General features: G+C 44.4%; 1 protein-coding gene across 1 annotated transcript in view; it reads right to left on the bottom strand.

The window, feature by feature from the left end:
- DLGAP2 (discs large homolog associated protein 2) overlaps nt 1–27061 on the bottom strand; it is a 160871-nt gene that overhangs the window by 30616 nt on the left and 103194 nt on the right. Inside the window, exons 6-7 of the mRNA XM_015408303.1 lie at nt 17136–17221; nt 16125–16540 (exon numbers count right to left, since the gene is read on the bottom strand). Coding sequence (XP_015263789.1) covers nt 16125–16540; nt 17136–17221 — 502 coding nt within the window. The remainder of the gene's footprint in view (nt 1–16124; nt 16541–17135; nt 17222–27061) is intronic.

Raw genomic sequence — 27061 nt, 5'->3', positions numbered from 1 at the left:
CCAAAAATATGTTGCAAAGGGCCCCGTTTCATTATTTGCTGCCTTTATTGATCTTAAGGCGGCTTTTGATTCTATTTCTAGAACTCGGTTGTGGGCCAATTTGGAAGCTTCTTCCACAGATAAAAGTCTCCTTTTACTTATTAGAGCATTTTACAACCATTCATGATTAAGAGTTAGATATAATGGGAGGGGATGTCTGTCAGAGCCAGTCAGTACCTACAAAGGAGTCAGACAGGGATGTCTACTGGCCCCTATGTTGTTTAACTATTATATTAATGATATTGTGGGCTATCTTGATTCAGTTGATTTACATCTGCCCAAACTACAGCAGCATCATATTTCCATCCTTCTTTATGCTGACAACGCTGTATTACTCGTCAGGACCCCAGTAGGCCTTAGGAGAGCACTTTCTAAATTTGTGGCCGGCTGACTATGCACAAGGGAACTAAGCAAGGCTAGATGTCTCTCTTTCCAGAGTTCAATAAATAAAAAGGGGAAAACAAAGTGAAAAAGCGAAAAGTGGTCTCCAACTGTCACTCTTCTCCCTTCACAGAAGGCTGTCATGGAGCTGCCTCCTCCTTTAAGAGGGCATCACTCAGAACAATTGAAAATCTCTGTCTTTTTTGTCAGAAACAACAATCATAACAAGAAAAATACAATGACAAAAGTAAGAAAGCCATTTAAACAATAACCAACTATACTATAAAACAGAAATTAATAATATGCAACGGTGTTTTGTTGTGGGTCCCCACTTGTACATTTATATTAACAATATGGACTGTGTACGTATGAGCAGAAATGGAGATGGGAAAAAAGAGATCACATTTTAATTATTCTGTTTATTAAGTAATCTTTATTATACATTATTGATCCATTTCAGGACAATGTAGGATGTTAATCTAAAGGATCTCCTTGTGGAAATCATTCTGGTAAAAACTCCCTGACTTCACAATCTTTCTGGATTGTGTTGAAAAAATCTGACCTTTAACTTTGCTTGCCACCCAAGACACACTTGACTTTGCAGTTGGCTAAGAAACTGCAATATAGTCCATCAAGAAGGACTTAGCATTTATTCTGCAAAAACGAGCTGCCAAATTGGGGTCTTTACATCTGATACATTCCACTGCCCTCAAGAAGACCAAACCTTCCTATGAGTTTTGAAGAAGAAAAACCTCATGATTTTGCAAATGTTAAGCTAGTAAAATTAATTGTAACTAAGTGCCACTGCAATCAGTGGGATTTAAGTCAGTAACAACCAGGTCCCATGACATTGTTTTCAAAGGAATGTTATCACAACCATCCCTGGATTGTGGCTACATAGTGTTTATGTGTTTCTTGTGAAATTGGACTCTACAGGATAAATTGGATAAAAAGTGTGGTTGACAGATTAGCTCATTAGATCATAAATGCCTTCTGAATTTAGAGAAGTTCATTTGATAATTTTAACTCAGTGATGTTGGCAAAAGAAAAGGCTGCTTTATGTTTGGGGGATCACACAAGCATACCCAATTATCCTGGCTTAATTTCAATGACTTTAGAGGTGCAGGGCTGCAACATAAATACGATTTTCTAAAACTGAAAACACTGGTAACCAGAAGGTGTTAGCAGTTGACTCAGACTAAGGAAACACTGGCAAATTAAGAGAAAAGAAGAGGAATTAGGTGCTGAAATTGAAGACAGAGAACACTTCTTAAGGACTTAAAGTTGCATAGTTAAATGAATGGTTTATATTCTGTCACTGCCAGGGCAGTGTGCTCCTTCATTCATCCTGACGGCATCCTGAAAGTCAGAGGTTTATAAAACCAAGCATTATATGGGGTTGTCAGATGAGCAGCTTCAGTAAATTGAAAGATGCATGTCTCTTTCTATAAAATTCCATGATAAAATAGGCGCATTTTCAAGTACTCTAAGAATACTGTTGTCAGGGATACCCATGGGTCTAGTGAATTACCTGGCCCATCACTGTCTGTTACACTTAGAAATAGTCTCAGAGAATTAGAAAAACCTACCACCTGACCTACTGTGAACTGTGTAAACAGTCAGCAGCTTAGTAGGCAAAGGCCAATCACCAGGATGAATAGCAGGAAACAACTGGCCATGCTCCCCCTCATTTTCTCAAAATATCTCAGTTGACAGCCATGGTTGGCTTGGGACAACAATGCCAGCTCTTTTAGATTCCAGCTTGGAAACGCTGGGAGCTTAAAAACGAGCTCTGATGCAGCCTGACACTGAGTTTCCCTTGTAACTGATGGCCTAGAACTGTACCTTTAGTGTCTTTTCCTGTTCTCACAAAGTGTTTTACTCAGAAAAATAACAAAAACAGATGAAACGGAGTTGATCCAATAGTGAGGTGAGACATAGCACAGGCAGTCAGGGGCTATAATGCAAAGTCTGACCAAATAATACCAACCAGATTTCATGGAAAGCCTACCAATATAACCACCATTCAAGTTTACGCCCCAGCTACAGATTCTGATGAGGAAAAAATTGAAAGTGTCCAGGAAGAAACTGATCACACACCTAAATAAGATGTGCTGATAATCATAGGTGACTGGAACACCAAAGTAGGAAACAAAGCGGAATCAAATACTGTTGGAAAGTTTGGGATAGGAGCACAAAATGGGGCAGGGGAGTGACTCATAGAATTCTGTGAAGACAACAATTTGTTAATTGCAAACACATGTTTCAGGCAACCAAACAGATGATTGTATACATGGACCTCACCAGACTGCCAATACAGAAATCAAATATATCACATATTTAGAAGCAGAAGATGGAGAAGCCCTATCCTCTCTGGTAGAACAAGACCAGGAGCCAACTGTGCTACAGGCCTTGAGCTGTTAATATTGAAGATCAGAATAAGGCTGAAGAAAAACACCAAAGCATTCATTAGTGCCAAAATACAATCTAAGCAACATTCCTGAAGAGTTTAAAGACAACGTAAAGTACATATTTACATTACTAAGTTCAAATGAAAAGGCTCGATGGATGACTGATGAGACTCTTAAAATTGCTAAAGACAGACAAGAAGCAAAAGCAAAATGTGACAGAAACAGAATCAAAAGTCTAAATGCAGTGTTCCAGACCCACACATAGAAACAAAGAGGCCTACTATAAGAACCAGTGTAAAGAAATAGAACAACAAAAAAGGAAGAAAAAGAGATCTGTTCCAGAAGATCCAGAAAATCAAAGGGAAATTTAATCAACATGGAAATACATTAATTGAACATGACAAAATAAAGAAAAGATGTGAACAATACACTGAAGAATTATACAGAAAAGATGAAAGGATGACAGATTCCTTTCAAGAAGAAACTTTTGAAGAAGAACTTGCAGTTTTAGAAAGTGAAGTGAAAGCTGCACTGAGAGCAACTAGGAGAAACAGATCATTAGGAGTAGATGGGATATCAGTAAAACTATTCCAAGCCACAGAATTAAGTCCATCAAAAAAAAAATGAAAACAAAAAATGGCCCACAGACTGCAAATGCTCAATTTTAAAAAGGCAACTACTCAACCACTGCGTTAATTTGTCACACAAGTAAAGTGATTATCAAAATCTTACAACACTGTTACCAAAAATGGAACTAGAAGTGCTAGGTGGTCAAGTGCATTCAGAAAAGGAAAAGGCATTAGATATGTTACAAATTTACACTGGTTACTTGAGCATATGAGAGAATTCCAGAAGAAAATCAGCTTGTGTTTCATACAGTGCTGCAAAGCTTTTACTGTGTGGATCATGAAAAGTTATAGTTTGTTTTAAAAGAATTGGATGTGCCCCAGCGTCTGACTGTTTTAATGTTCAACCTGTACTCTAGACAAGAGTTGGGACAGAATATGGAGAAACAGAATGGTTTCCAATTAACAAAGGTGCTGGACAAGTATGCATTTTCTCTCCCTACCTCCTCAATCTGTATGCAGAACACATCATAAGGAAAACTGAGGGTGAAGTGAAAATTGGTGGAAGGAACATTAACAATTTGAGATATGTAGATGACACCACACAGTGAGCAGAAAATAGTGAAGACTTGAAACAACTCCTGATGAAGGTTAAAGCAGAAAGCTGTCAAAGCAGGATTACAGCTGAACATCAAGGAGACAAAAGTAATGACTATTGGGGAATCACATAATTTTAGAATTGATGATGAAGAAATTGGAAGTGTTCAAGATTTTCTATTCCTTGGCTCCATCATCAACCAAAGGGAGACTGCAACCAAGAAATCAGAAGGAGGTTAAGACTGGGAAGGGCATCCATGAAGAAGATGGAAGAGATTCTGAAGTGTAAGGACAGGTCGCTGGCAACCTAGTAATTCATACTGCAGTATTCCCCATTACTATATATGCAAGTAAAAGTTGGACAATGAAAAAGGCCGACAGGAAGAAAGGCGATTCATTTGAAATATTGTGTTGGAGGAGTGTGTTACAGATGCCGTAGAAGTCACGGCTCGCAGTTTGCAAGACCTGAGAAAGGCTGTTAACAATAGGACAATTTGGACATCATTAATTCATAGGGTTGCCATAAATTGGAAGCAATGTGATGGCACTTAACACACACACACACACACACACATGCACACAAAGTTTATGGTAAACAGACTTTTAGTTATTTGAATTTATGTTCTGTTGACAACAGTCATGTGCCCTACACCACTGAGGACAAGCAAACCCACTGCAGCCCACCAGCCATTCATTGTGACCTTCAAGGAAATCAGCAAGCATTTTGTTTTTGTGATGTCAGGCAAGCAGCAACAACAGCAGAGATTTATTGAGCCTCAATTGGGCCACTACAAATTCTAAGTGGGTTAGATCAGTTGGTTTGCACTCATTTTTGTCTGAGAGAAGGAACATATTGTGATTCTGGCAAAATGGCAATCACATATGCTACAAGGAAAGGGCAGGAAGCCATATACAACATACCTGATTTAAAATTATTTAAATAGCACAGTGATGTAAGTGATTTGCTTCAAATTTCAGAAGCAGGAAGAAGTGAGAGGAGAAAGGATTAAGGCATATATTTAATTCTTGTAGAGTATTCACAAAAGTCTGTTTAAATGCTCATATAAGTGATTTTTTTGACCCAGGCCTGTAGCCAGGAATTTCTAAATCAGGGGGGCATTTAAATTTCTTGGGGGGCACTTAGCCAATCTAGATAATTTAATTTTCTCCTGTGCACCCCCCTTCCCTCAAGTCCTCTCCCCAGATCTCCAATGCAGCCAGCATCCCCCAGCCTCCTTCTCTCTCTCTGGTGTTCCCTCTGACTGTTTTCAGCTGCCCTACTCTCCCTTCCCTCCATAGGCGTCTCTTGCACACTTCTCTGCCCAACTTTCTTTCCTGGGCGCCAAAAGAGGTCCTGGAGTGGCACAGCCTTTTGGCTCCAGCCCAGCAGGTCTTGCTGCTACACAAGCTGCCCTGAAGAAGAGAGGCAAAGTGGTGCCCCCCCACACCCCCGTTGCTTGGGCTTCTCTGCTGTTTTTCCCCAGCTGCTCGAAGCCCAGGGAGGCAACACATGGGGGGGAGTGCTGGAGAGGCTGGCCGGGCCCCGGAGATTGCACCCCCTTCTCCATGTGTGTGCTGCTCAGGCAGTAACCAGGTTGCACCACCTTTTTTTGCTGCAAGGGTATGGCAGTCAGAAGAAAACCAAGGGGGTCTCCCTCCATGCCACCACCCCTCAGGTGAGGAGGAAGCAGCTTATCCTCAGGCAGCAAAAACAGAGGCTGCCTGAGATGGTTGTGCTGGGCTGCTGGCAGGGGGGGAAAGGGAAGGGGTGCCGGCAAATCCTCTGGGCAGCCTAGAGTGTCGGGGAGGGGGCCTGGGCTGCCAAGGAAGTTGTGGGGCCTTGGTAGGAAGTCGGGGGGGCGGGCCCTAGGGGGCCCAACTGTAACTATGGGCCTGCTTTGACCACTCCAAAAACTGAGGTTTTACATGGACGACAACTGTTTCATAGAATTCATCTCACAATTTATCTACTAGTACAAAGATTGTACAATAAAGTATAATGAGGCACTGCAGATGCATTGTTTTTTTCTAAGAGAATAAAATACTCAGGCTAAATCAATATACAAACAAAGGCAAGCGTATATGGACATTTCCATAAAATCTACCCCAAACAATCTTTCATTGCTGGAAGTAGTGGCACATCTTGAGCCAGCATAACTTGTTCTTTTCAAAGAATTTCTGTATACATATAAGGCATCTTGCAGTTTTCAATGAAATGAAGGCATGACAGAAGTGTCTTAATGAATGAATGAATGAATCTATATATCTAATTATCAAAAGTCCCCTTTTCGTGCGGATACTTATTTTGGCAGGTCCTCTCCCCCAACATGTATTTTTACAGATTCAGGGAACTCCATGGGTCTGTTGAAAAATCCCTAAAGTAAAAAAAAAAAAAACTTCAGGGAAGGTTGAATCACCCCCCAATAACTTTTCAAATGGTTGCCACAGGGGTTTACTCCAGGCCCTGCCGCATTGACAATGATAAAGAGACTGAGATAGCCAGAGAAAGAGAGAGAGAGACAGACAGACAGACAGAGAAGGCAAGGAAGCAAAGCAGGACTGGACCTGGGATTGGGAAGGATTCCCACTACAGTAAGGTAAAGCTAGTTGAATCTAACTCTAGGGGATGGTGCTCATCTCCATTTCCAAGCCAAAGAGCCAGTGCTGTCTGAAGACGTTTCCGTGGTCATGTGGCCACCATGACTAAATGCCGAGGCACACGGAATGCTGTTACCTTCCCACCAAAGCGGTACCTATTTATCTACTTGCAATTTCTTGCTTTCGAACTGCTAGGTTGGCCAGAGACAGGAGCTCACTCCGTCATGCAGTCTTCTAGTCTGCAGCTCCAACTGCAGTACAAATGGCTAAATAGCAGGGGGTTTGGAGCAACGCCTGGGACTAGTATTGCCCAGTTCAGGTTGGGAAATTCCTGGAGATTCTGTGGTGAATTCAGAAGAGTGCAGAGTTTGGGGAGGGGAGAGGCCTCAGCTGGACAGAATGCCACAGAGTCCACCCATTTTCTCCAGGGGGACAGATCTCTGTTGTCTGGAATTAAGTTGTAATTCTGGGGGATTTCCAGGCCCCACTTGGAGGCTGGCAAACCTAGGCCTAGCAGCACCCTCTGAGTGACTTGAAACCACCTGACTTGCATGATTCAACTAGGCCTGGCTGCTTGCTACAGTTCAACAGCAGCCATCCTATTAAAATCAGTGTAGTACAATAGTCAGAGCTTCGGACTAGGGTTTGCAAGACCTAGGTTTAGATGACAGCAAGATTGTAAATGTTTTCTCTTGACCTCATACTCTTTCTAGAGTCGCATAGCTGACACAGAAATATTGCATTGTTTTTATTGCACATTCTCTACAAGGACCACTCTACCGATCCATAGACCTGACAATTACTATGCGTAAGAACCAGGGGTCGTTTGGGGAGCCCAGGAGCTGGCACAAATGGCGGTGGTAGCAAGCCCCGCCCCCAGCTCCTTCTATCTAGAGTCGCGCCGCAGCACGATCTCTCCATTGTATTCTATGGCCCCATAGAATAGAATGGAGAGATCGTGCCACTGCTGCGGCGCAACTCTAGACTCCCCCCCCCCAGTCTGTCTTGGCAGGCCAGCTGGGGAAGCAAAAACAGGGGGGGGAATATCTTCAAAAGCCTCCCCTTCCCCAGCCGGCCTGCCAAGGTATCGTGCCGCAGTAGTGGTGCGATCCCTCCATTCTATTCTATGGCCCCATGGAATAGAATGGAGAGATGGGGTTTAAACTTTAAACCTCTTCTCTCCTTGCTTCTCCCCCCCAGCCCACCTTGGCAGGCTGGCTGGGGTAGGGAAGGGGAGGCTTTTGAAGATGCCCCCCCTTTTGCTTCCCCTTCTGACATAGCTTCTGGTGATGTCAGGGGGCGTGGCATATGCTAATGAGCTATTGTGCTAATAGCTTATTAGGTATGCTAATGAGGTCCTGTAGCTCTTTTTCTATGAAATGACCCCTGCCTACCTCATAGGGTTGTTGTGTGGATCAAAAGGAGAGAATAATGTAAACTGCTTTAGTCCCCACTGTGGAGAAAGACCATAGTTTTCATCAGTAGGAGCTGCAGGAGGAAAGGAGATGGAAAGCAGAAACAGAGGGGCAGATAAAGGTAGACTGGCTGTTGGGTGGGAAGGAGACGAGGATGCCAACTCCAGGTTGGGAAATTCCTGGATATTTGAGGAATGGACCCTGGGGATGGCGGGGATTGAGGCAGGGAGGGACTTCAGACAGATCTAATGCCATAGATTCCATCCTCCAAAGCAGTCATTTCCTCCAGGGTAACTAAAGTTGCCAACCTCCAGGTGAGTCTGAAAAACTCAGATTTAGTATACTACACATACTGTATTGCTATTGTTTGTTACACAACCTCCAGGTGAGGGCTGGAGATCTCGTGAAATTACAACTGATCTCGAGATGACAGAGATCAGTCCCCCAGAGAAAATGGCTGTTCTGAAGGATGGAGTTTATGATATTATACGCTACTGAGGTCACTTCCATACTCAAAACTCATCCTCCGAAGGCTCCACCCCAAAATCTCCAGGAATTTTCCAACATGGAGCTAGCAACCCTAAGAGGAACTGCTCTCTGTATTTGGGCAATCTGTTGTGATTCCTGGAGAACAGCTGCTGCCACTGCTGCTGTGTGTGTGTGTGGGGGGGAGGAAGTAGTTGGAAGGCTGGGAGAATGACAGAAAGGGGCAGAAAGGGTGATGGAGTGGGGGCAGAAAGGAAGTGACAGGCATGGAGGGGGGAGAAAGAGAGAGTAAGAAAAGGGGTGGTAGGAAGGACAGAGTGTGAGAAAAGTGGGGGGAGAGGGGAAGAAGCAGAGGTGGGGGGAATGGGATAGCCACTCCTGCAAGTTTCTTGTGGGTTCCCACTTGTAAACATATATTTCAGGCTGAGAAAAATTCCAGAAAAGTAAGAGTATTTCAGTGTGCATATTAAATACTAACAGATTTATCATGGCTCAGTGCACAATAAATCTGTTAGTCTTATGCTACCACAAGAATCTATGTTATTTCAGGCTGCAAGTGCACAAAAATCCACAGACTGTATGTGCTGAAAATCTAGGGAATTTCATCTGGAAGATTTAACAAGCTTAAAAAGAGCCACACATTGTATCACTCTCATTTCCACACAGATTTAAGATTGAGCAATTTCATATTTGAGGTAAATAATTTCCTATATTAAAAAAGAAATGCGACTCATGTCATTATGTTACTGTGGATTGTTGTTTCTATATTGATTGCTTATACTATAATTGTAGGCTTGGTAGACACATTAAATTAAAGTAAATTTAAGATAAAACTGGCAGATAAAAATACCTGAAAAAAATGAAGTGAGGGCAAAGAATCAAGAGGTACCAAATACACAGAAGATTAAAGTTCAAAATAAACTGAAGCACTGTTTTAAACAAGAATTAAATTAAACTTTATTGGCCAGAAAACTGTCTTATGAATGGTCCAGCCAGTGGCTCAGATTCATAGCCAACTATTGATTGTATAAATCAGTGAGGTTTCAGTCTAGAAGGCAATAGTGGGTAGGGGCTACTTTGCCTCCCTGGTAGGAGGAGGAGGCAATGGGTATGCCAGACATCAATGTTTGGGCATTTTTGCAGAGGAGCGGAGCCAGGGGGATTTAAGGCAGCTCTGCCCCACCATCTCCTCTTTTGCCTGTGTGCTCGGAGCTGGGAAGAGCTCTGATGGTCACAAGGAGGATGAAGGGCCACACCACGTGGCCTCAGGGCAGCCTGCTTGTAGGCCGATGGATCGGCAGAAGTGGCAGCAGTTGGCATGGAGGGAGATGGTTTGATGGGGCAGTTGGATTTTAAGGCCGTTGTTGTTTCGGTGGCCACAGTGGCAGCCTGCACAGAGCCCAATGGCTGCCTGCTTAGGTCCATGGGGTGATGGAACCCGAGGCCACGGCCTGCTCAGCAGTGATGGCAGGGACGGCCTCAGCAGGGTCTGCCAGCTGCCTCTTCTGACATGGAAGAATCTGAAGCCCAAGGATGTGGCCTGCTTGGTGGTGGCCACCACCACGGGAGCCCAGCAGTTACCTGTTCATGCCTAAGGGCCAGTGGAAGCACAAGTCCATGGCCTACCTGGCAGCCGCAACAACACCACCACCAGCCACCATGGAAGCCCGATGGCCACCTGTTTATACTCACTGGCAGCCTCTGCAGGAGTTCAGCAGCTGCCTGTGCAGGCCCGGGAGCAGTCAAAATCCAAGGCTGTGGCAGGATTGGTGGCGGCGGCAGCGCTGGCCTCCACAAGGGCCCAGCGGTCACCAGTTCTGGCTCGGGGTGCATTTTGAGAGCAAGGCTGTGGCCTCCTCAGCAGCAGCATGGCCTCCTTGGGAGCCTGGTGGCTGCCAGTTCAGACCAGAGGGAGCAGTAGGAGGATGAGCTGGACAATGCAGGCGGAACAGACCTGCATGGCTGGTTGACAGCTGCAGTGCTGGGCCACCCTCCTTGGGAACCCAGTGGCCACCTGTGGGACTGGGACAGAAGCGGGTGGGTGCAGGGCTGGCAGTGGCCCGGCAGTGATGCCAGCCTCCTTGGGAGCCTGGTGGCTGCCTGTTCCAAATTTGGGGCATTCTTAAACTTGGGTCTCTTCAGCATGGGGCCGAGGAAGGGGCAGGGGCACACGAAGGGCAAGCAGCCCACACCAAGGGTGGCCCCAAAACGGATGGTGCTTGTAAGCCGCCCTGAGCTGCTTCGGTGGGAGGGCGGGGTAGAAATTTAATAAATAAATACATACATACATACATACATACACATCCTTGGATGAGGAGGAGGACCAGGGTAGATGGGCCATCCTGGACAGGTTGGTGGTGCTCAAGCATCAAGTTGGCAGACCCGCTGCTCCTGCCAAGTTGGTGTGTGGGGGAAGGCAAACTAGGTAAACCACCGAAAGGAGGTTTCAGGCAGAGGTATTAGCACACTTGTCTGCTTTGGATGGCAGGTACAGTGAGTCGTCCAGAACTGAGAGGCTGGCTACAGTTGCGGAACGCAACTGTAAGGATGAGGTGGTGCGACGGCAGCAGCTTCAGGGGCCCAAGTGGCCTCAGATGTGGTTCTGGCATTTGAGGATGGTAAGCAAGATCACCTGCTCCTTGGCGAGTATGCATGGCCTTGGGGACCCTGGGGTCAGTTTGCCGCCTCTGTTTCCTTGGCCAGGTCCCTCTAAGCTGAGTTAGTGTGAGCTAGTTCGCAGTTTTTTAGCCTCCAGCTCACAGATATTTGTCTTAGCTCAGGCAGGATGGCTCCAGAGGAAACTAATTTATGCAGCAGCCAAATCGCTCGCTCACAACTTTAATGCCAGTAGCTCACAAAGTAGAATTTTTGCTCACAAGACTCCACAGCTTAGAGGGAGCATTGGTCACAAGCACACACCACACCACAGATGCCCATGTCCATGCAGCAGGGCAGTTGGGCTTGGGGGCAGGTCAGCCAGCTTTCCAGGCTGGGTGGGGGGTGTGACATTGCCACCCCTGCAGCCACAGGTGATTCCATGGTGAGGCTGTGAGTACTCTAGCCCATGGGGGTGATGTGTGAGGGGGTTCTCTGGAAAGCCTTGCCATTTGGGGACCAAGCCATGCCCTTGGGGAATCATCTCACTTCAGCAACATGGGACAAGATATTCAGAGGGGAGTATGTGCACTCTTCTATTCTGGGAACTAGAAAAGAGGGATAAGGAGGATATTGAAGAGAGGGACAAGGAAAAGCTGAGAAGGCAGAGGCTGGATAGGATATGGGCTAATTGGTTGTCAGGATTTTTAATTTACATGGACATAGTAGCCTGGTCCCAAGTCTCATGGGCCCTGTCCTTATTTCAGTATTTAGTCTACTGGGGGTACTCAGATTTTGCAGACCTGGTGTGGCTCCAATACAATGAGGGTTTTGCACGCAGGTGGCCATGAATCCCTCCCTGCACTGGGATCAGATTCATCCACAGTTGTGGATGTAAGTTATGTCACCGGCAAGGCCCAATGGTGGTGAGCAGTCAGACAGTGGGCACATAGCACACCGGCTCCTGAATAATTTAAGCACCTGTGCTCAAGAGGGGCAGGTAGTTCAACAGCATGTGCTTTGCTGGGAACTTAGCCCCCAAGGGGCGTGTGGACGTAGGCCCTGCAAGTTCCGGCACGAGTGCCCCCCATGTGTATATCCCCATGTATTTGTGGCATGCCCTATAGTTTCCAATGCATTTTAAGCCCACAAGCTTCCTCCTGCTGCCTTGAGACCTTGCCAGGCAGTCCATATCATTAGCAACAGCCTCAGTGGACAATTCTAATCCATTTCCCTGTGGAAAAGTAACAGCTACCCCTTCATCTCTTTGAGATGAGCCATCCCAAACCAGAGACTTTTCGTCTCCTGTTGGCTTTCCCCCAATATTCAGTTTAAAAACTGCTCTGCCACCTTTTTGATTTTAAGTGCCAGCAGCCTGGGTCCTTCTTGGGACAAGTGGAGACTGTCTCTTTTGTACAGCTCCCTCTTGTTCCAAAAACCATCCCAGTGCCTAACAAACTTGAACCCTTCCTCCCTACACCATTGTCTCATCCACGCACTAAGACTCCTGAGCTGTGCCTGTCTCTCCGGCCCTTCGTTTGGAACAGGTAATACTTCTGAGAAGGCTACCTTGGAGGTCCTGGCCTTGAATTTCCTGCCTAGTGGTCTAAATTTTTCCTCCAGGACCTCAAGACTGCATTTCCCCACAATGTTGGTGCCAACATGTACTACTAGCTCCTCCCCAGCACTATCTACTAGCCTATGTAGAACACACATAACGTCCGCTACCTTTGCACCAGGCGGGCAAGTCACCATACGATCAGTACATGGGTTCGCCACCCAGCTGTCTGCCTGCTTAAGGATCGAATCACCAACTACCAAGAGCCCCCCTACCAAGAGCCCAGGGATGGTTCCTTGGTGCAAAAGGATACCAATTCACCAGCTGAAGAAGAGGTCCCTTCTGAGGGCACATTCCCCTTATCCGCAGCACGGTGCCCTGTTTCCTCTCAACCCTTATGCTCCTTGACAGTGGCAGGGCTGCCATTTTCAGAGTGGGACATATTCAGACTGTGAGATTATTTAGAGTGTGGAGAACAGGAAGGGGAAAGTGGCACTCTGCCTTTGCCGCGGTGCCAGCTAATCAAACAATGTGCCAACGATTGTCAGGGCAGATTCAGAGGGTAGGGCTGGCCTGGACAATGATATATTTCTGAAAGATATGTGGCAAGGGCAAAGGTGCCCGGTCCTAAGCAGGTGCTTGGCCCTGGTAGTGGCAGATTAGTGCGGGGGGAAAGGAGAAAAGGGAGAATGGATCTGGTGAGCACCATATGGCACCTTCCCTGTTGGGATAAAGGGGTCTGCTAGGCTCAGACTTTTGTTTTTGCGGCCCAGGGCTGGGAATGGAGACTGCCTTGGGGACTGCCCTGGCTAGGCTCCTTCCCTCTAAATTTTGCAGCTTGAATGTTGAGCTCCAGGGCAGCACCTATTTGCTATGCTGCCTAGGGTTGAGCCAAAAGGAATGGTGTGTGCCCGGGACAAAGGTGGCTCGCTGAAAATATGGAAAGGAGGTGGTCTGGGGAGACCTCTGATCTTCGCCTATTCCCACACTCGAGGTTTTGCCCTTGCCGCAAATTGTAAATAGTTAATAAAATGGCCCCGTAGTTAAACCCAATATGGCGTCTCTTTCTTCTGACAGGGGTGACAATTAACTTTCTTGCTTTCTGCTCTACACAGGAAAAGTAAGTGAATCCCTTTGGGACCTGCTGCCTGTTAAGATTTTAAAGTGAAGGAGAGGAGGGGCATAAACTAGTAACATGTTCCCTCCAATCCATGACACTGCAATTTTAATTAAAAAATTCTTTTTTACACTAGGGGAAGGTACTTATATATGAAACCAAATATTGATGTTTTTGATGCATAGTTTTAATATTTATATATTTTTTGGATATAATTTTAGCTTTTCCATAATTGACAGTGATAATTCCATATATAACGGTTCCCCCCCCCCAAAAAAAAAACTTTTTGTTTCTGGGGTAAAAAATCCCCCCCCCTTTTGTTTATTTTCACTGTTAACTAAATAAGAGATAGCCAAACATGATGAAAACAGATAGTAAATAAAACAAGACTGAATAACAACAAAATAGAATAGAGTGTTGCTGCCCTCAGTAATATGTGGGGAGAATCATTACCTCAAAAGCAGCCATGTGCCCTTTTTCTACAAAGGCAGGGTGGGGAGTGTCTTCTTTATCAGCCAAAGCACTGCATCCTATTTGTGTGTATATAAACTGTATGTTTTTTACATAACTGGTTTCATGTTTTCCCAAACATAATGGGTTCCAAACTATACCATATTTTAACACCGAAATGATTACTCTCTATTATGAAATTCTGACTTCAAAATCATAGAAAGAAACAATGAATTTTGGATTAATGTCCCCTTTCTCTCTGTTTTTGATATTGTGGTAGTGTTAACTATTGATTTTTAAAAGCAATTTCCTACTACATTGAAGGAAAGATTACTTTTTAAAAAAGGGGGAAAAGATCTTTCAAGAGTCTGTGGTCATATTAAGTTTCTTCTTTTTAAGAGACCTCGTAGTGGCACTGTGACGACCCCTTAACTGGGGAGCTGGTTTCCCTTTAAAGTGTTCTTTAGGTTTTATTTTATTATGTGTATCCGGCTGCCACCAGGAAATTTATAAGGCTTTCCAAACCTTTATGCTTTACTATTTCTATCACAGGGTAGGTGGATCGAGGGTTTAAGCTTTCGAGGAACTATGTGGTCTGAGGAAGGATTCTTTCTAGAGCTGGTATACTTGAATGAAATAGGATTTATTTAAAGAAAGCATAAATACGAGGGTAGAACCATGTAACTAGTAAAGTAGGTATAACACACAGTCTGCTCCCTACTGACAGGGATTTTTCCTTAGGTAACTTTGTAACACTTTTTCTTTCATGTCCATATAATCTTTACTGTTTCCTAGACACTCAGCTTCAGCTTATAACTGTTTCAACACAGAACTGCTTGTCACTTTCTTTCAGACACAGCACTTAACTCTCATATCACACACAAGAAGGTCTCTCCTTCAGACCCCAGAACTAAACTCATCCCACACAGGGATGCTTCACTCTTCTCTCTGTCACAGAACTTAACTGACTTTCAACTGTCATCTCACTAACTAACACTCTTGACTGACATATCTGCTCATCCACACAGAATCATTTCCAGAACCCCTCCCCCTCTCTGTCACTCACCACTCACACCACTTGCCTGTTTCAATCACACTAGACTATCACAAAGGCATGCAACCAAACTTTTAAAGACACATACACACAGTTAAACATGGAATCATTACAGGCACTATTTTAGGTGGGGCAGGGATGTTTGGTATCACATTCACAGTATTGTTTATATTTGGGAGTCAGTCCCTGTGAGACTATATTTTAAAAAGGTGAATTTCAGTAGACAGAAAACTCCCTCATTGCTGTGACCCTGTAATGGGAGATTATCCCATTCTGAAATATCACTCTCACCCAAATATTAAAAGTTCATGAATCTTACACATAATAATGGCGCTCCTGACCAGATAATGGAGCACTTGCGATTTTTTTTGGCCATTATAAAAAGTCACTGTTACATCTTCAAAAATCTCAGACATCTAATAGCAGATTAAAGCAGTATTGATTAGATGCACCAAATCTGAATGATCAAGATGTAAGTATATCATCAAAAAACTATCTCCCTACTTAGATACTCCCATTCCAATTTAGAGAACAATCTTAAGCAGGTCTACTCAGGATTCTACTCAATTCTTTCCAAGGGAGCTTACTGCTAGAAAAGTATTCCTAGATGACACTTTTAATTACAAGTCTGAAATTGGAATGGAAAGCCATTCGAGTCAATGGGATTAGAAGGGTGTAACTCTGTTTAGGATTGCACTATTAGTTCTCAGGATCAAGTCTTGAAGGATATTTTAGAAGTCTATCATAGTAACCGAAACACTTCAAGTAAAAAACAATGGAGCACTATCAGGAATCACATAAATATCTCAAAATAAAATTAAAAATGGAAAGTATGAGATACATAGATGGATTCTTACTTTCTTCAGAAAGATCATTTTCTTCCGCTTCTCTCTCCATCTCCTTACACCATCCTTCCATTCTCTTTGTCTCAGTATGTAGTAATTTCATAAACCAAGAACCATCCCTCCGACAAGGAGACATCCGTCCTGTTTCGACTGTTTCAATGGCTGGTTCTAACCAGGGTTCAGGCGGTGGAAGATTGGAAGTGTCTACTTGGGTCCTATAATCTTCTCTGTAACTAAACAACCCCTGTGTCCGTACAGTTCTTACTGCACCATATTGAGTAGGGGTGCTAGGTTCTGAATGCCGCTGGAAAGAGCCACCAAATTGAAGTCCCTTATCCTCCATTGTTATATGTCCTGGGAAGCCTTCAAGTTCTAGGTCAGCCTGAACAGCCGCTGTTACACTATTTGAGCGCTTAAACCGTCCATGCCTGGAACAGAATAAAAACAAACTCATACATTGTCCAAATACAGTCAGGATTCCCCCCTTATTCTTCAGCAATATTGACTACGCTTATTTGAATAAAGAAGGTGAATGAAATACAGGCTGCGGTCACACACACTAAACAATCCACTTTCAATGCACTTTCCAACTGGATTTTGCCAGTTCATACAGTAAAATCCAGTTGGAAATAGCACTGAAAGTGGATTGAAAGTGAATTATTTAGTGTGTGTGACCACAGGCACCGTCTGCATAGAATACATTGTTACTACCTTTCACAATAAAGATACAAATGAAAATAACTTAACACACATTTAAAAGCAAATATTGATTTGTTCCCACATGTGTAGGTTCGCTGGAAATAATTTCAAACACTGCTGAGACTCACATTTTAATTAAATGTCTAAAATGGGGGGGGGATTCACAGTTATCCAAAATTTTGCTGTAAGAGTAAAGTACTGCTATGCATAAAACACATGGTAAGGCATTCAAATACATTTCTCATTGTGCATATGTACACACACAACCTTTCCCCCCTCTCTTGCACACAGAAAACACACACTTTGTGTCTTTGTTTGACATACCGTTTTTCATCTTCAACTTGCACGCCAACAGAATGATATTCCCGTAGACCTCTGCTCTCCGTATCTGAATCAGTTGCTGTTTCCACCTAGTTCAATACAAAATATAAATCTGCAGAAGTGAACATAGAAAATCTGAGCTTATTACTATCTCAGCGGCTAATAGCATCAATATATCTGATTCCCAGTGTGGCTAAATCTGTGGATACTTAAATCCAAAGAATGGTGCTATGGACAGAGAAGATAGATCTTTCTACAAACTGGAAAAAAGTCCCAGGTTTGCAGAAAAGTCTGAAATCTAAAAGGGGGGTGGGTGGGATTACTCCCCCCAAAATAATAGAAGTAGTGTCTGTAGCTTTAAGAAATGGACACTCTCTACAGTGGCCATTGTCAGAGTTGCTAGTCAATCACAACAGTTTTGCCAGCCTTCAAGCCTAGGTTTCTTTCAGGAAAAGGTGGGGCTCTTTCCAGAGAAGTTTTGACCTTTGAGGAAGGACTTGTTCAGGCTGAGTGATCTGACACCATGCAGCATGCACAACTCATCCAGGACTGGCTGTTTGCTACAGTCAACAGCCCCCCCCCCCATGAAAGCCAGTGTGGTGTAATGGTTAGAGTTGCATACTAGGATCTGGGAAACTCAGGTTTAAATCCCCACTCTGCCATGGAAGCTCACTGGGTAACCTTAGGCTGGTTTGGCGTAGTGGTTAAGTGTGTGGACTCTAATCTGGGAGAACCAGGTTTGATTTCCCACTCCTCCACTTGCATCTGCTGGATGACCTTGGGCAAGCCGTAGTTCTGGCACAGCTGTTCTTGAAAAAGAGCACTTTCTGTCAGAGCTCTCTCAGCCCCACCTACCTCACAGGGTGTCTGTTGTGGGGACGGGAAGGGAAAGGAGTTTGTAAACCGCTCTGAGATTCCTTTGGGTAGTGAAGGATGGGGTATAAATCCAATCTCTTCTTCTCTGGTCACACATTCTGAGCTTACCCTAGCTCACAAGGTTGTTGTGAGGATAAAATGGATGAGAGGAGAATGATATAAGCTGCTTTGGGTCCCAGTTGTGGAGGAGGGTGGGGTTTAAATGACATAAGGAACAAGGAAGCAAGGAATGGTTTCCAGGAGAAGGGGAAAAGGAGATAGTGTGGGGAGGGAGAGGGGAAAGAGAGGTGCCTCACGCAAGTCCTTGCAGGTTCCCAACTGTACAAATGGATCTGGACCAATGGCTGGCACTGTGCAACTGGGCCTGAACCAGCAGTCAGTAACACACAACTGGGCCATAATTTTCTGGGGAGGGGCTGTCAGCAGAAGGGAAGGGGGGAAAGTTGAAAACAGGAGGTGGATAGAGATAGATTGGCTGTTGGGTGGGAAGGAGAGAGAGAGGCAGGAAAAGGGAAGAGGTTATAGGAGCTTTCAGGGAAGGGAAAGAGGCAAGAGTGAGGGAGATGAAATAAGATGCCCCCAGCAAGTCCTTGCAGGTCTCCCACCTGTTATATTTCTAACAACCTGAATCCAAAAACGTATTAATCAGTTCTGCTGCTTTTCAGTGCACATAACTTCCAAAGAGAAGGAATCACAGCCTAAGATACATCTTGTGAAGTAAAACAATTCAAATCCTTCAATGTTTGATGAAAGTAGTAAGGTGACTCATTTTACAAAATAGAAAATAAACTCTTTTGTTATAATTTATAATGTTCAGTTCAGTGCGAAAAATCACCATCAAGCTTAGCATCATTGTTTTGTTATATAACTTGACAAACCATTTAGGCTGAATAACATAACTTGTTTCAATAAAATAAAATACCAATAATATAATTAAATATTACAGTAAAGTTCCATGGACAATTTAGACATGAATGTATTTATATAATGGTGTGATTGCCATATCCTAGAGAATAACACTAGGATAAGGGGATCTGTGCTGCCAAAGCATCCTGGGTCATGAAGCAGGCTGTGATACATGCCAGAATTGAAAGACTTCTGAGCAGAGTCAGGACCCCTGGATTTGTTTTGTATGTCTAGTCAAGTTTTGGTACAAGCTGGACCCAGAGAGCACAAACACCCACTCAGTCATACTAGCTAGTTGCTTCCTTGATTTAGCCCTTCTTCTGCCCAGTTGTTAATGCAATAGTCAATCTGCGGTCCTTTCTACACTTGGATCTCATCCCTGGTTTTATCAGAGTTCAACTCATGACACAATACCTTGCATTTATCCCTGGTTATAACAGCATCCGTTTATCCCGGGACAAGTGTGGGGCAAAACCGGGGTGACCTCAATGTAATGTGGAAACGAAAGATACCCTGAGATAATTACAGGAGTTAACTTGAGTGTAGTGTACAATGTAAAAGTACCCTGAGATAATTACAGGGGTGAACTAGCGTGTAGTGTACAATGTAAGTTTGGGGACAGGGTTGATCCAGGACCGCCTTCTTTGCCCGTCCATGTCCATCTCACCTCTTTCCAAACTTGTACCCATGGCCTTCCTTTCATCTTCCCCTTGTTTAAAAGACTCGTTCAGAAAACTTTGGGATTAGCATGCATTTCATTTGAATGAATGTGTCTGGGGAGTGCTATGTATGTAGTGCTGGTTCCAGGATTTCCGAGGCCAATGGCAAGGCACTTAAGTGGCCTCTCTCAACCTGGAAGAGATGGGAATGTGAACCTGAAACCCCTCTCACAGTGGGTGCTTCTGCATTGGCTTTTCCCACCATTGTTTTAGAAAACCCACAATGGAACAGAAATTCCCCTCTGCATTGCATGCTGCTTTCACTTTCTTCGATCATCAAGTTTTATGGTACCTTCTGCACAGATTTGTGGATGTTCAGGGATGACTTTGCAGTCAGAATGGCGTTGGCCTGGGGTATTCGAATCTGGTTTTGAGCTGCACCTTTTCCTCAGTGTTGAGAAAATGTGGAGCGAATGCCGGGTGCAAAACCAGCCGAGTCTCCTTAACCTTTGGGGTTCTGTGCAATTTAGACACTGGAGGCACTGCTGAGGAGATGATGAGTTTTGTGTGGTCCTGGTTCCAGTTTGGTATAGTGGTTAAGTGTGTGGACTCTAATCTGGGAGAACTTGGTTTGATTCCCCACTCCTCCACTTGCACCTGCTGATGTGACCTTGGGTCAGTCGCAAGCTCTGGCACAGCTGTTCTTGAAAAAGAGCAGTTTGTGTCAGAGCTCTCTCAGCCCCACCCACCTCACAGGGTGTCTGTTGTGGGGAGGGGAAGGGAAAGGAGTTTGTAAGCCGCTCTGAGACTCCAAGTGAAGGGCGGGGTATAAATCCAATCTCTTCTTCTCTCTCTCTCTTCTTCCTCAGCAGATATCTATCATGCTGGGTCCCTACAGCTGGTCTTGTGTTTGTGTCTGAGCTTTTCTTTTCTTCCAGGGAAGCCTGACTTGATCCTTTCTTTCCATTCCATGATATAGTTTCACTCCAAATTTGTATCAGCAAATAGAGTACATAGTAAAACCCAGAAGAAATTCAATTTTAACCCTATTGTTCTTGAAATTGTATTTCATCTCCCCCAAAATAACTAATTGGACAGCATAAGCAATTTTTATGGAAACGAAATGAAAATTAAAACAGCAACAAAATGAAAAGGTGCATGCAACAGCTTCAACCAAGAGATCTACAAAAGATAGTTTTTGTACTACTTTCCCGAAATCCTTGCAAATTCTAATCTTTGGTCACGGAGAGAAGTTACTTCAACAGTTTAAACTGTATTTTAAAAAAATAAGGTTTAATGTGAAGACAGTTTCAAAATATCCTTCTTTTAAATATATGATTATTATAAGTGAATAAGCAAAACTCAGAAAGATTTAAAGAAAGTCTGTGCCTCTTGAGACGGCTTTCCCATGATTGTGAATGGATCTATTGTTCTTGGCCTGCCTGAAGTAAGGCCTGATGGGGGTCAGAGTCTTTGCTCTAACAAAGTTCTGTCATGGGTGTGCCCAGTTCTGGAATGGGCTTTTCACCTGCTGTGATGGGGAGGATTGCCTGTTAGATTTGTGAGATGAATAAGCAGATTGAAACCAAGATGCACACCAAGACCGATTCCCCACAAGCAGCTGTACCACCCTCGCTCTTCCATTTGCCCCGGTTGCATTGGTCAATTTCACACTATTCGCTGTGTGGCGACATTTTGACCCGCATCTCCCCCCAATTTCCTCCACGTCTTTTCGATCCTTGTTTTTTGAATTCAAGAAGATGCAGGGGAAATAGGGGGGAGATGTGGGTCAAAATGTGGCTGCACAGCGAATAGTGTGAAATTGACCAATGCAACTGGGGCAAATGGAAGAGCGAGGGTGGGACAGCTCCTTGTGAGGAATTGGTCTAAGTGAAATAGCTGTAACTTGCCTAAAGGTAAAGTTGGAAAGTACATAATGTTATTGTATCTTTTTCAAAAACATCATAACTTTATCATTTTATTCAGCCACTTTGGAGATTTTGAAATGGAAAAGCAGCATGTAAATAGTAAAAAACTTTCTAATTGTGTACACTGATGAAGATTGATGTAGTTAGTAAGTGAGGACAGAGAAAAAACAAAAAAGAGAAGAGCGAGTTCCAGTTTGTAGTTTGCTTAAGACATCATTAACATAGGTGTTTCTAGTCGTTAAGAAGATGATCAAAATTGAACCTTTAATTTATATTTTAATAGTTCTGAATATCATTGCATTCTTGGTGCCATAAAACCAACACAAGGACTTCTACCGTTCCAACTTATCATTCTGTGCAGCTTGCCAATGCTGACACTGACTAAATACCCCAATGATTACTTTCACATTTTAATACCTTTCATTTGCTTGCCATGCCTAGAAGCAGAAACAAGTGCCAAATGAGGATTTTCTATGCAATTTGGCAAAGTAAATATTTTAGTGCCAAGTGCACAAAAATAATTCTGGAAAGTGAAGAGGAAAAACAAGTCTCCTAAATATAAGAAAAGGGGATACGATTTTTTGATTTCCAAGTGGGTAAAGGATATCCCATAACTTCAGAAGCTTGCAAAAAGAGGAAATAAATGCTAATGAGTATTTCAGATGGTCAAATCCCCTATATCATACAGAAAGGTGTAGCTAAAACTTGGGAAACCCAGGTTCAAGTTTCCACTTTTCCATGGAAACTCACAGAGGGACCGTGGGAAAGCCATTCTTCTTCTTCCTGGCTTTCTGCTGATACCAGCCGGCTGCTTTCCCTCTCACCTACTTCAGCAGGGGCCTTTATCTCCCTGTTCTGGTCACTTCCAATTCCTACTTTCTCCCAACGTGTCCTTTATCCTATAGGGAAGTTAGTACTGGTTGCCCCTTCTGTCTGCTCCTCTGTTGCTTCTGCACAGGGCTACCAAGAGAGGGGGAATGGGGGGACAAAATTCCCAGGACCCAAAGTCAGCTTAAAGGCCCTGAGCTAGGGTTGCCAAGTCGACTCCCCCCTCGGAGCGGGGGAGCCTCGCCGGGGTCCGGGAGTTCTTAATGGATGCGCGTGCGATGCGTGCGTGCGCTGGCAGCACATCACAGGAAGTGACGTGCTATGTCTTTACGTTGGGGGCATGGCCCACGCCCCCAACGTGAGCTACATGGCTGCGTCACCTCTGGTGACGCAGCTTCGGGGGCGAGGTTCCCCCAGGGCCCAATTCCGCCACGGCGGAAATCGGGCATCCGAAGTGGGGGATTCCCCGCCCTCCGGCCCCATTTGGCAACCCTACCGTGAGCTGGGGCTCTCTGACAGCCAGCACAGTACAGTTTAGCTTCCCTTGAATGCCTCTGCTCTGCCCTTTTGGCATCTCTCTCACTTCCACACTGTCACTTTTGTCACTCATTTTTCCGTATTGCTTTGGGTGTCCCCCCCTTTCCTACATGTGTTTTGCTCCCTCTGGGACTACTAGAGAGACCAAATCACATGGGGGGGGGGACCCTGAAGCAATAGGGACAAAAAAGTGAAAAAACTGACAGTGCAGAAGTTGCAACACACAAATGGGGGTGGGGGGAGAAAGAGAGCAAGACAGATTTGGGGGTTGGTTCAGCTTTCTCTTCTTGCAACAGGCCAGCCAGCCTCACATGCTGTGCCTGGCAAAAAAGCCCACAGTTTGCTGCCACCCATTCCCTCAGCTCTCTCCTATTTTCTTCTTTCTATTTAAGGAGGCAGCAGTAGAAGGAAAGGAGAGAGGAAGAGAGAGCTGGAACCAGCTGGATTTCAGTATCTAGGGACTAGAGTTGCTTTCTAAAGTTAGTACAGATGCGGGACTGAGCTCACCTGTGTTATGTCTGCTGACCGTCACTAGGCACTAGTAACTTACAGCAGAGCTAGACTCTCAGAGAACAATAGGGACTAGGATCCTGAAACCTCTAGCGGGCACCAATAGGAACCTTGGCGGGAAGTTTAAACCCTCCAATGGGACCTGTGGGTGGTCCACGGGGATTGTATATAGTTGGCCGCCTGGCCGGTATTTCTTTGTTCTGTTGTGTGTGCTAGTAAACTATGAGCTGTGTCCTGGTTCTTCATGTGTTGAACCCACTACACAACAACCTAGCTCCTTGCCATGGAAGATAAGATGGACTTTTTACATGTTCCCTAGTTTCCTTCCCCCATTAAGCATCTTTACCATGGTGTGCCTCACTATATTCAATGGGGCTTATTCCCAGTGGTAATTTATGTCTCACCTACATTTAAATGATAAAGCATGGTACTGTTCTGACTAGGTCCCATGGATGGGGAGTCTTACTGATTCTGATTCCTCATTTTGATTGTCCTCCCCCCCGCCCAGTAAGTATGCACTGTAATTTTTTCTGTTGCTCACACTGGGTAGTGTGGGTGCTCTGAACGAGTATCTCTTGCAGGTACAGATGAGACACTTCCTGGGCTGTTTTAAAGCACCTGCTCATGGAGGTGGGGGACTCATTTTTTATTTCAGAGAAAAATTATTTTTTGGAGAAGAAGCTAGATTTCTTCAAATCTGTCTCTTCTCCTTTAATGTTGACCTGTGCTATGTGGTTGTTATTTGAAAGCGGGTGGTTTTGTTTTTGCTTTTTTGCACCATACCTTATTGCGATGCACACTATGTAGGTAAAACTCATTCTTTGACGTTCCTGGCCCTTTCCCTTTAATATTTCTTATCTAATGAACAATTATTATTCTATTCATAGATGATAACAGCAAGCCAATAATGTTTGGTTTTGATCAGGGTCACATGTGGGGGCCCAGATGGAAACTTTGTCTGGGGTCTTTTCGTGGCTCTCGGCAGCCCTGCTCCTGCAGACCAGTGTGGCTCTTCTCTCTGCTCTGTAACTGCCCCTGCTCCCCCTTTCTCCCCCAGGGTTAGGACACCCATTGGAATGACCCATGTATATTTGATTTATTGAACACCTGACATCAGTGAAGGTTGGCACAACCAAAATGCCACTGGGCAACAAGCACAGAACTAGATTAATCTCATTTTAAAGCCAGCTGAATTGGTGGCCATTAATATATGCTATGGAATTGAATGCCACATGCTTATTCTTGGAGTGAATAAGTACTTCCTTTTGTTTGACATGGATTTACTGTGCATCACTGGGTGCCTGTGAGTTCTAGTATTATGATTGGGGGGGGGAGAGGTTCTCTTTCTCTATTTTCTCCAACTCATGCATCTATATACTATTAGCTAGCTATGGCCCTCATCTGCAGATATCTAAATCAACAGATTGGGACTATGTAGATGCTAAAGAGTTTTTCATGGACCCACAGGTTTGCAAAAAGCCCTTAAATATTAACAAAAATACTGGGGGGGTTTAAATCGCCCCCAACACACCTATCTGTGGTAGCTGGAGGAGCCTGGGAGCCATGCTGGTTCAAGCAGCAGTGCAGCAGTTCAGGGTGAGTACGGGGGTTACACCAGGCTCAGTGACAGCTGTAGTGCAGCCCGGGGCTTCACGTTGGGCTTGGTGGTGGTAGCTGCACAGGCTGGGCCCAGCAACAGTGGTGCAGCCCAGGGAGAGCACTGGGTACATATTGGGCCTAGCGGCGGCTGCTGGAAAGCTTGTAGGCTGCATTGGCCTTGGCAAGAGAGTGGGGGGATATGGGATTCCCCCTGCAAGTCTGGCAGGCCCCCATTTATAATTTTATAGATCTCTATCACCAGGGGTCATTTCATAGAAAAAGAGGTGCAGGAGCTCATTAGCATAAGTCATTAGCATAATTGATTTGCATATGCCACACCCCCTGACATCACTGGAAGTGTGTCAGAAGGCAACACCCACCGCTCAGGCTCCACTGGACTGTTTTGGATTGCTAGCTATTGGGGGGGAACGTGCAGATCTGTCCTCGCAGAGGAGGGAGAGCTTGTACCAGAATAAAACTTGTCCTTAAAGGTGCCACTGGACTGTTTTGGACCGAGGGGCCGGGGGGAGCTCTGCAACTTACCTGGCTGCTTCTTGCTCTGACTGAGGGCTGCTGGGAGCAGGGGGCGGGGCTTGTTGCATATGCCCGCCCCCTGGGCTCTTTACTGCTGGCGCTCTTCTCCCCTGCGCTCCAGCAGGAAATGACCCCTGTCTATCACATCATCCCTTAGTTGCCTTTTCTCTAAATTTAAAAAGCCCAAACTCATTAGCTTTTCCAGAGAAGAAGCTCCAGCTCCTAGATCACTTTGGCTGCTAACGCAGTGTAAATTGCAAAATTATTTTGCGCCTTATTTCCACTTCTAGATAATTTCTGAACACATTTATTAGCACCAGTCTCAATACTGATTTGCAGGAGCCCACTTCTTGTTGTCCTCTGTTATAAGAACTGTCCATTTATTCCTACTTTATGCTTCCTGTTGTTTAATCTGCTTTTAATCCACCAAAGGTTTATAGATCTAATTTGCTACAAGTAGAAGAATGTAAGTAACCAAAGTTCAAAGAACACTAGGAAATGAAAAAGGAAGTGTAGACACATATTTTTGGAAACTAGTATATTCTATTGTTACCAGTGTGGAATATCATCAATGCTGTTATTTAACACCATTATGGCAGAAAAAACCTTACTATGAATTATCAAACTTTTTTTTGAGAGATAAAATGGTACCACAATAGCAGTTTTTATGCTTTCTTGGTGGGCTTGTAAAATATATATCTGATCATTGACAATATTTTTTAAAATAATACATGAAATGACAGAATATAATTTAAAACCCATTATAATTTTGCTTGGTTCCTAGAAAACTGTCCTGACAATATCTGACAAATTGTCAGTGACAAATTTATTAACCATAGCTAGAAGAATTGCAAGCTAGTGGCCACTGGCATGACAGCATTGTGTCACTTCCGTTACATCACTACCACAGAGTAATTCCTAGAAAGGCATGATATCACACCTATTTTATTTACTTTTTTTGACTCCTGTTGGTTGCTAGAGCTGCAGCAGAAAATAGGAACTGGCATCTGGAGACTTCCTGCTCCCAGTGTGTATCAGGCAACCCTAATAGCTAGTATGGAAAATAAGACAGAAATTTCTAGAAAGAATTATTATATTTTTACATTTGTATTTTAGCTACCTGAAAGCTGTGTTATAGAAGTGGTAGTGGAAAGTACCATCAAGTCACAGCTGACTTAGGTTTGCCATGGCCTGACTCTGTGTAGCATTCCCGAGAGTGTGGTCTCCCATCCAAGTATTAACCATGGCTGACCCTGCTAAGCTTCCTAGGTTTGACAACTGGGCTAGCCTAGGCAAACCAGGTCAGGGAAGGTTAGAGAAATAGACTGCAGGCTGTGGAAGGTCAGTAGTTCAGCAGTTCGAGACCCAAGTGTGCTGCATGACGGAGTGAGCTCCCATCTCTAGTTCCAGCTCCTGTCAACCTAGCAGTTCAAAAGCAAGAAATTGCAAGTAGATAAATAGGTACTACTTTGGTGGGAAGGTAACAGCATTCTGTGCACCTTGGTGTTTAGTCATGCCGGCCACATGACCACGGAAACTTCTTCGGACTGCG

The sequence above is a fragment of the Gekko japonicus genome, unplaced genomic scaffold (genome assembly GCF_001447785.1).
Source record: "Gekko japonicus isolate JY-2015 unplaced genomic scaffold, Gekko_japonicus_V1.1 scaffold417, whole genome shotgun sequence".
NCBI lineage: Eukaryota > Metazoa > Chordata > Lepidosauria > Squamata > Gekkonidae > Gekko > Gekko japonicus.
Note: the sequence above shows the minus strand (reverse complement) of the source record. Positions and strands in the feature narration are given on the sequence as shown.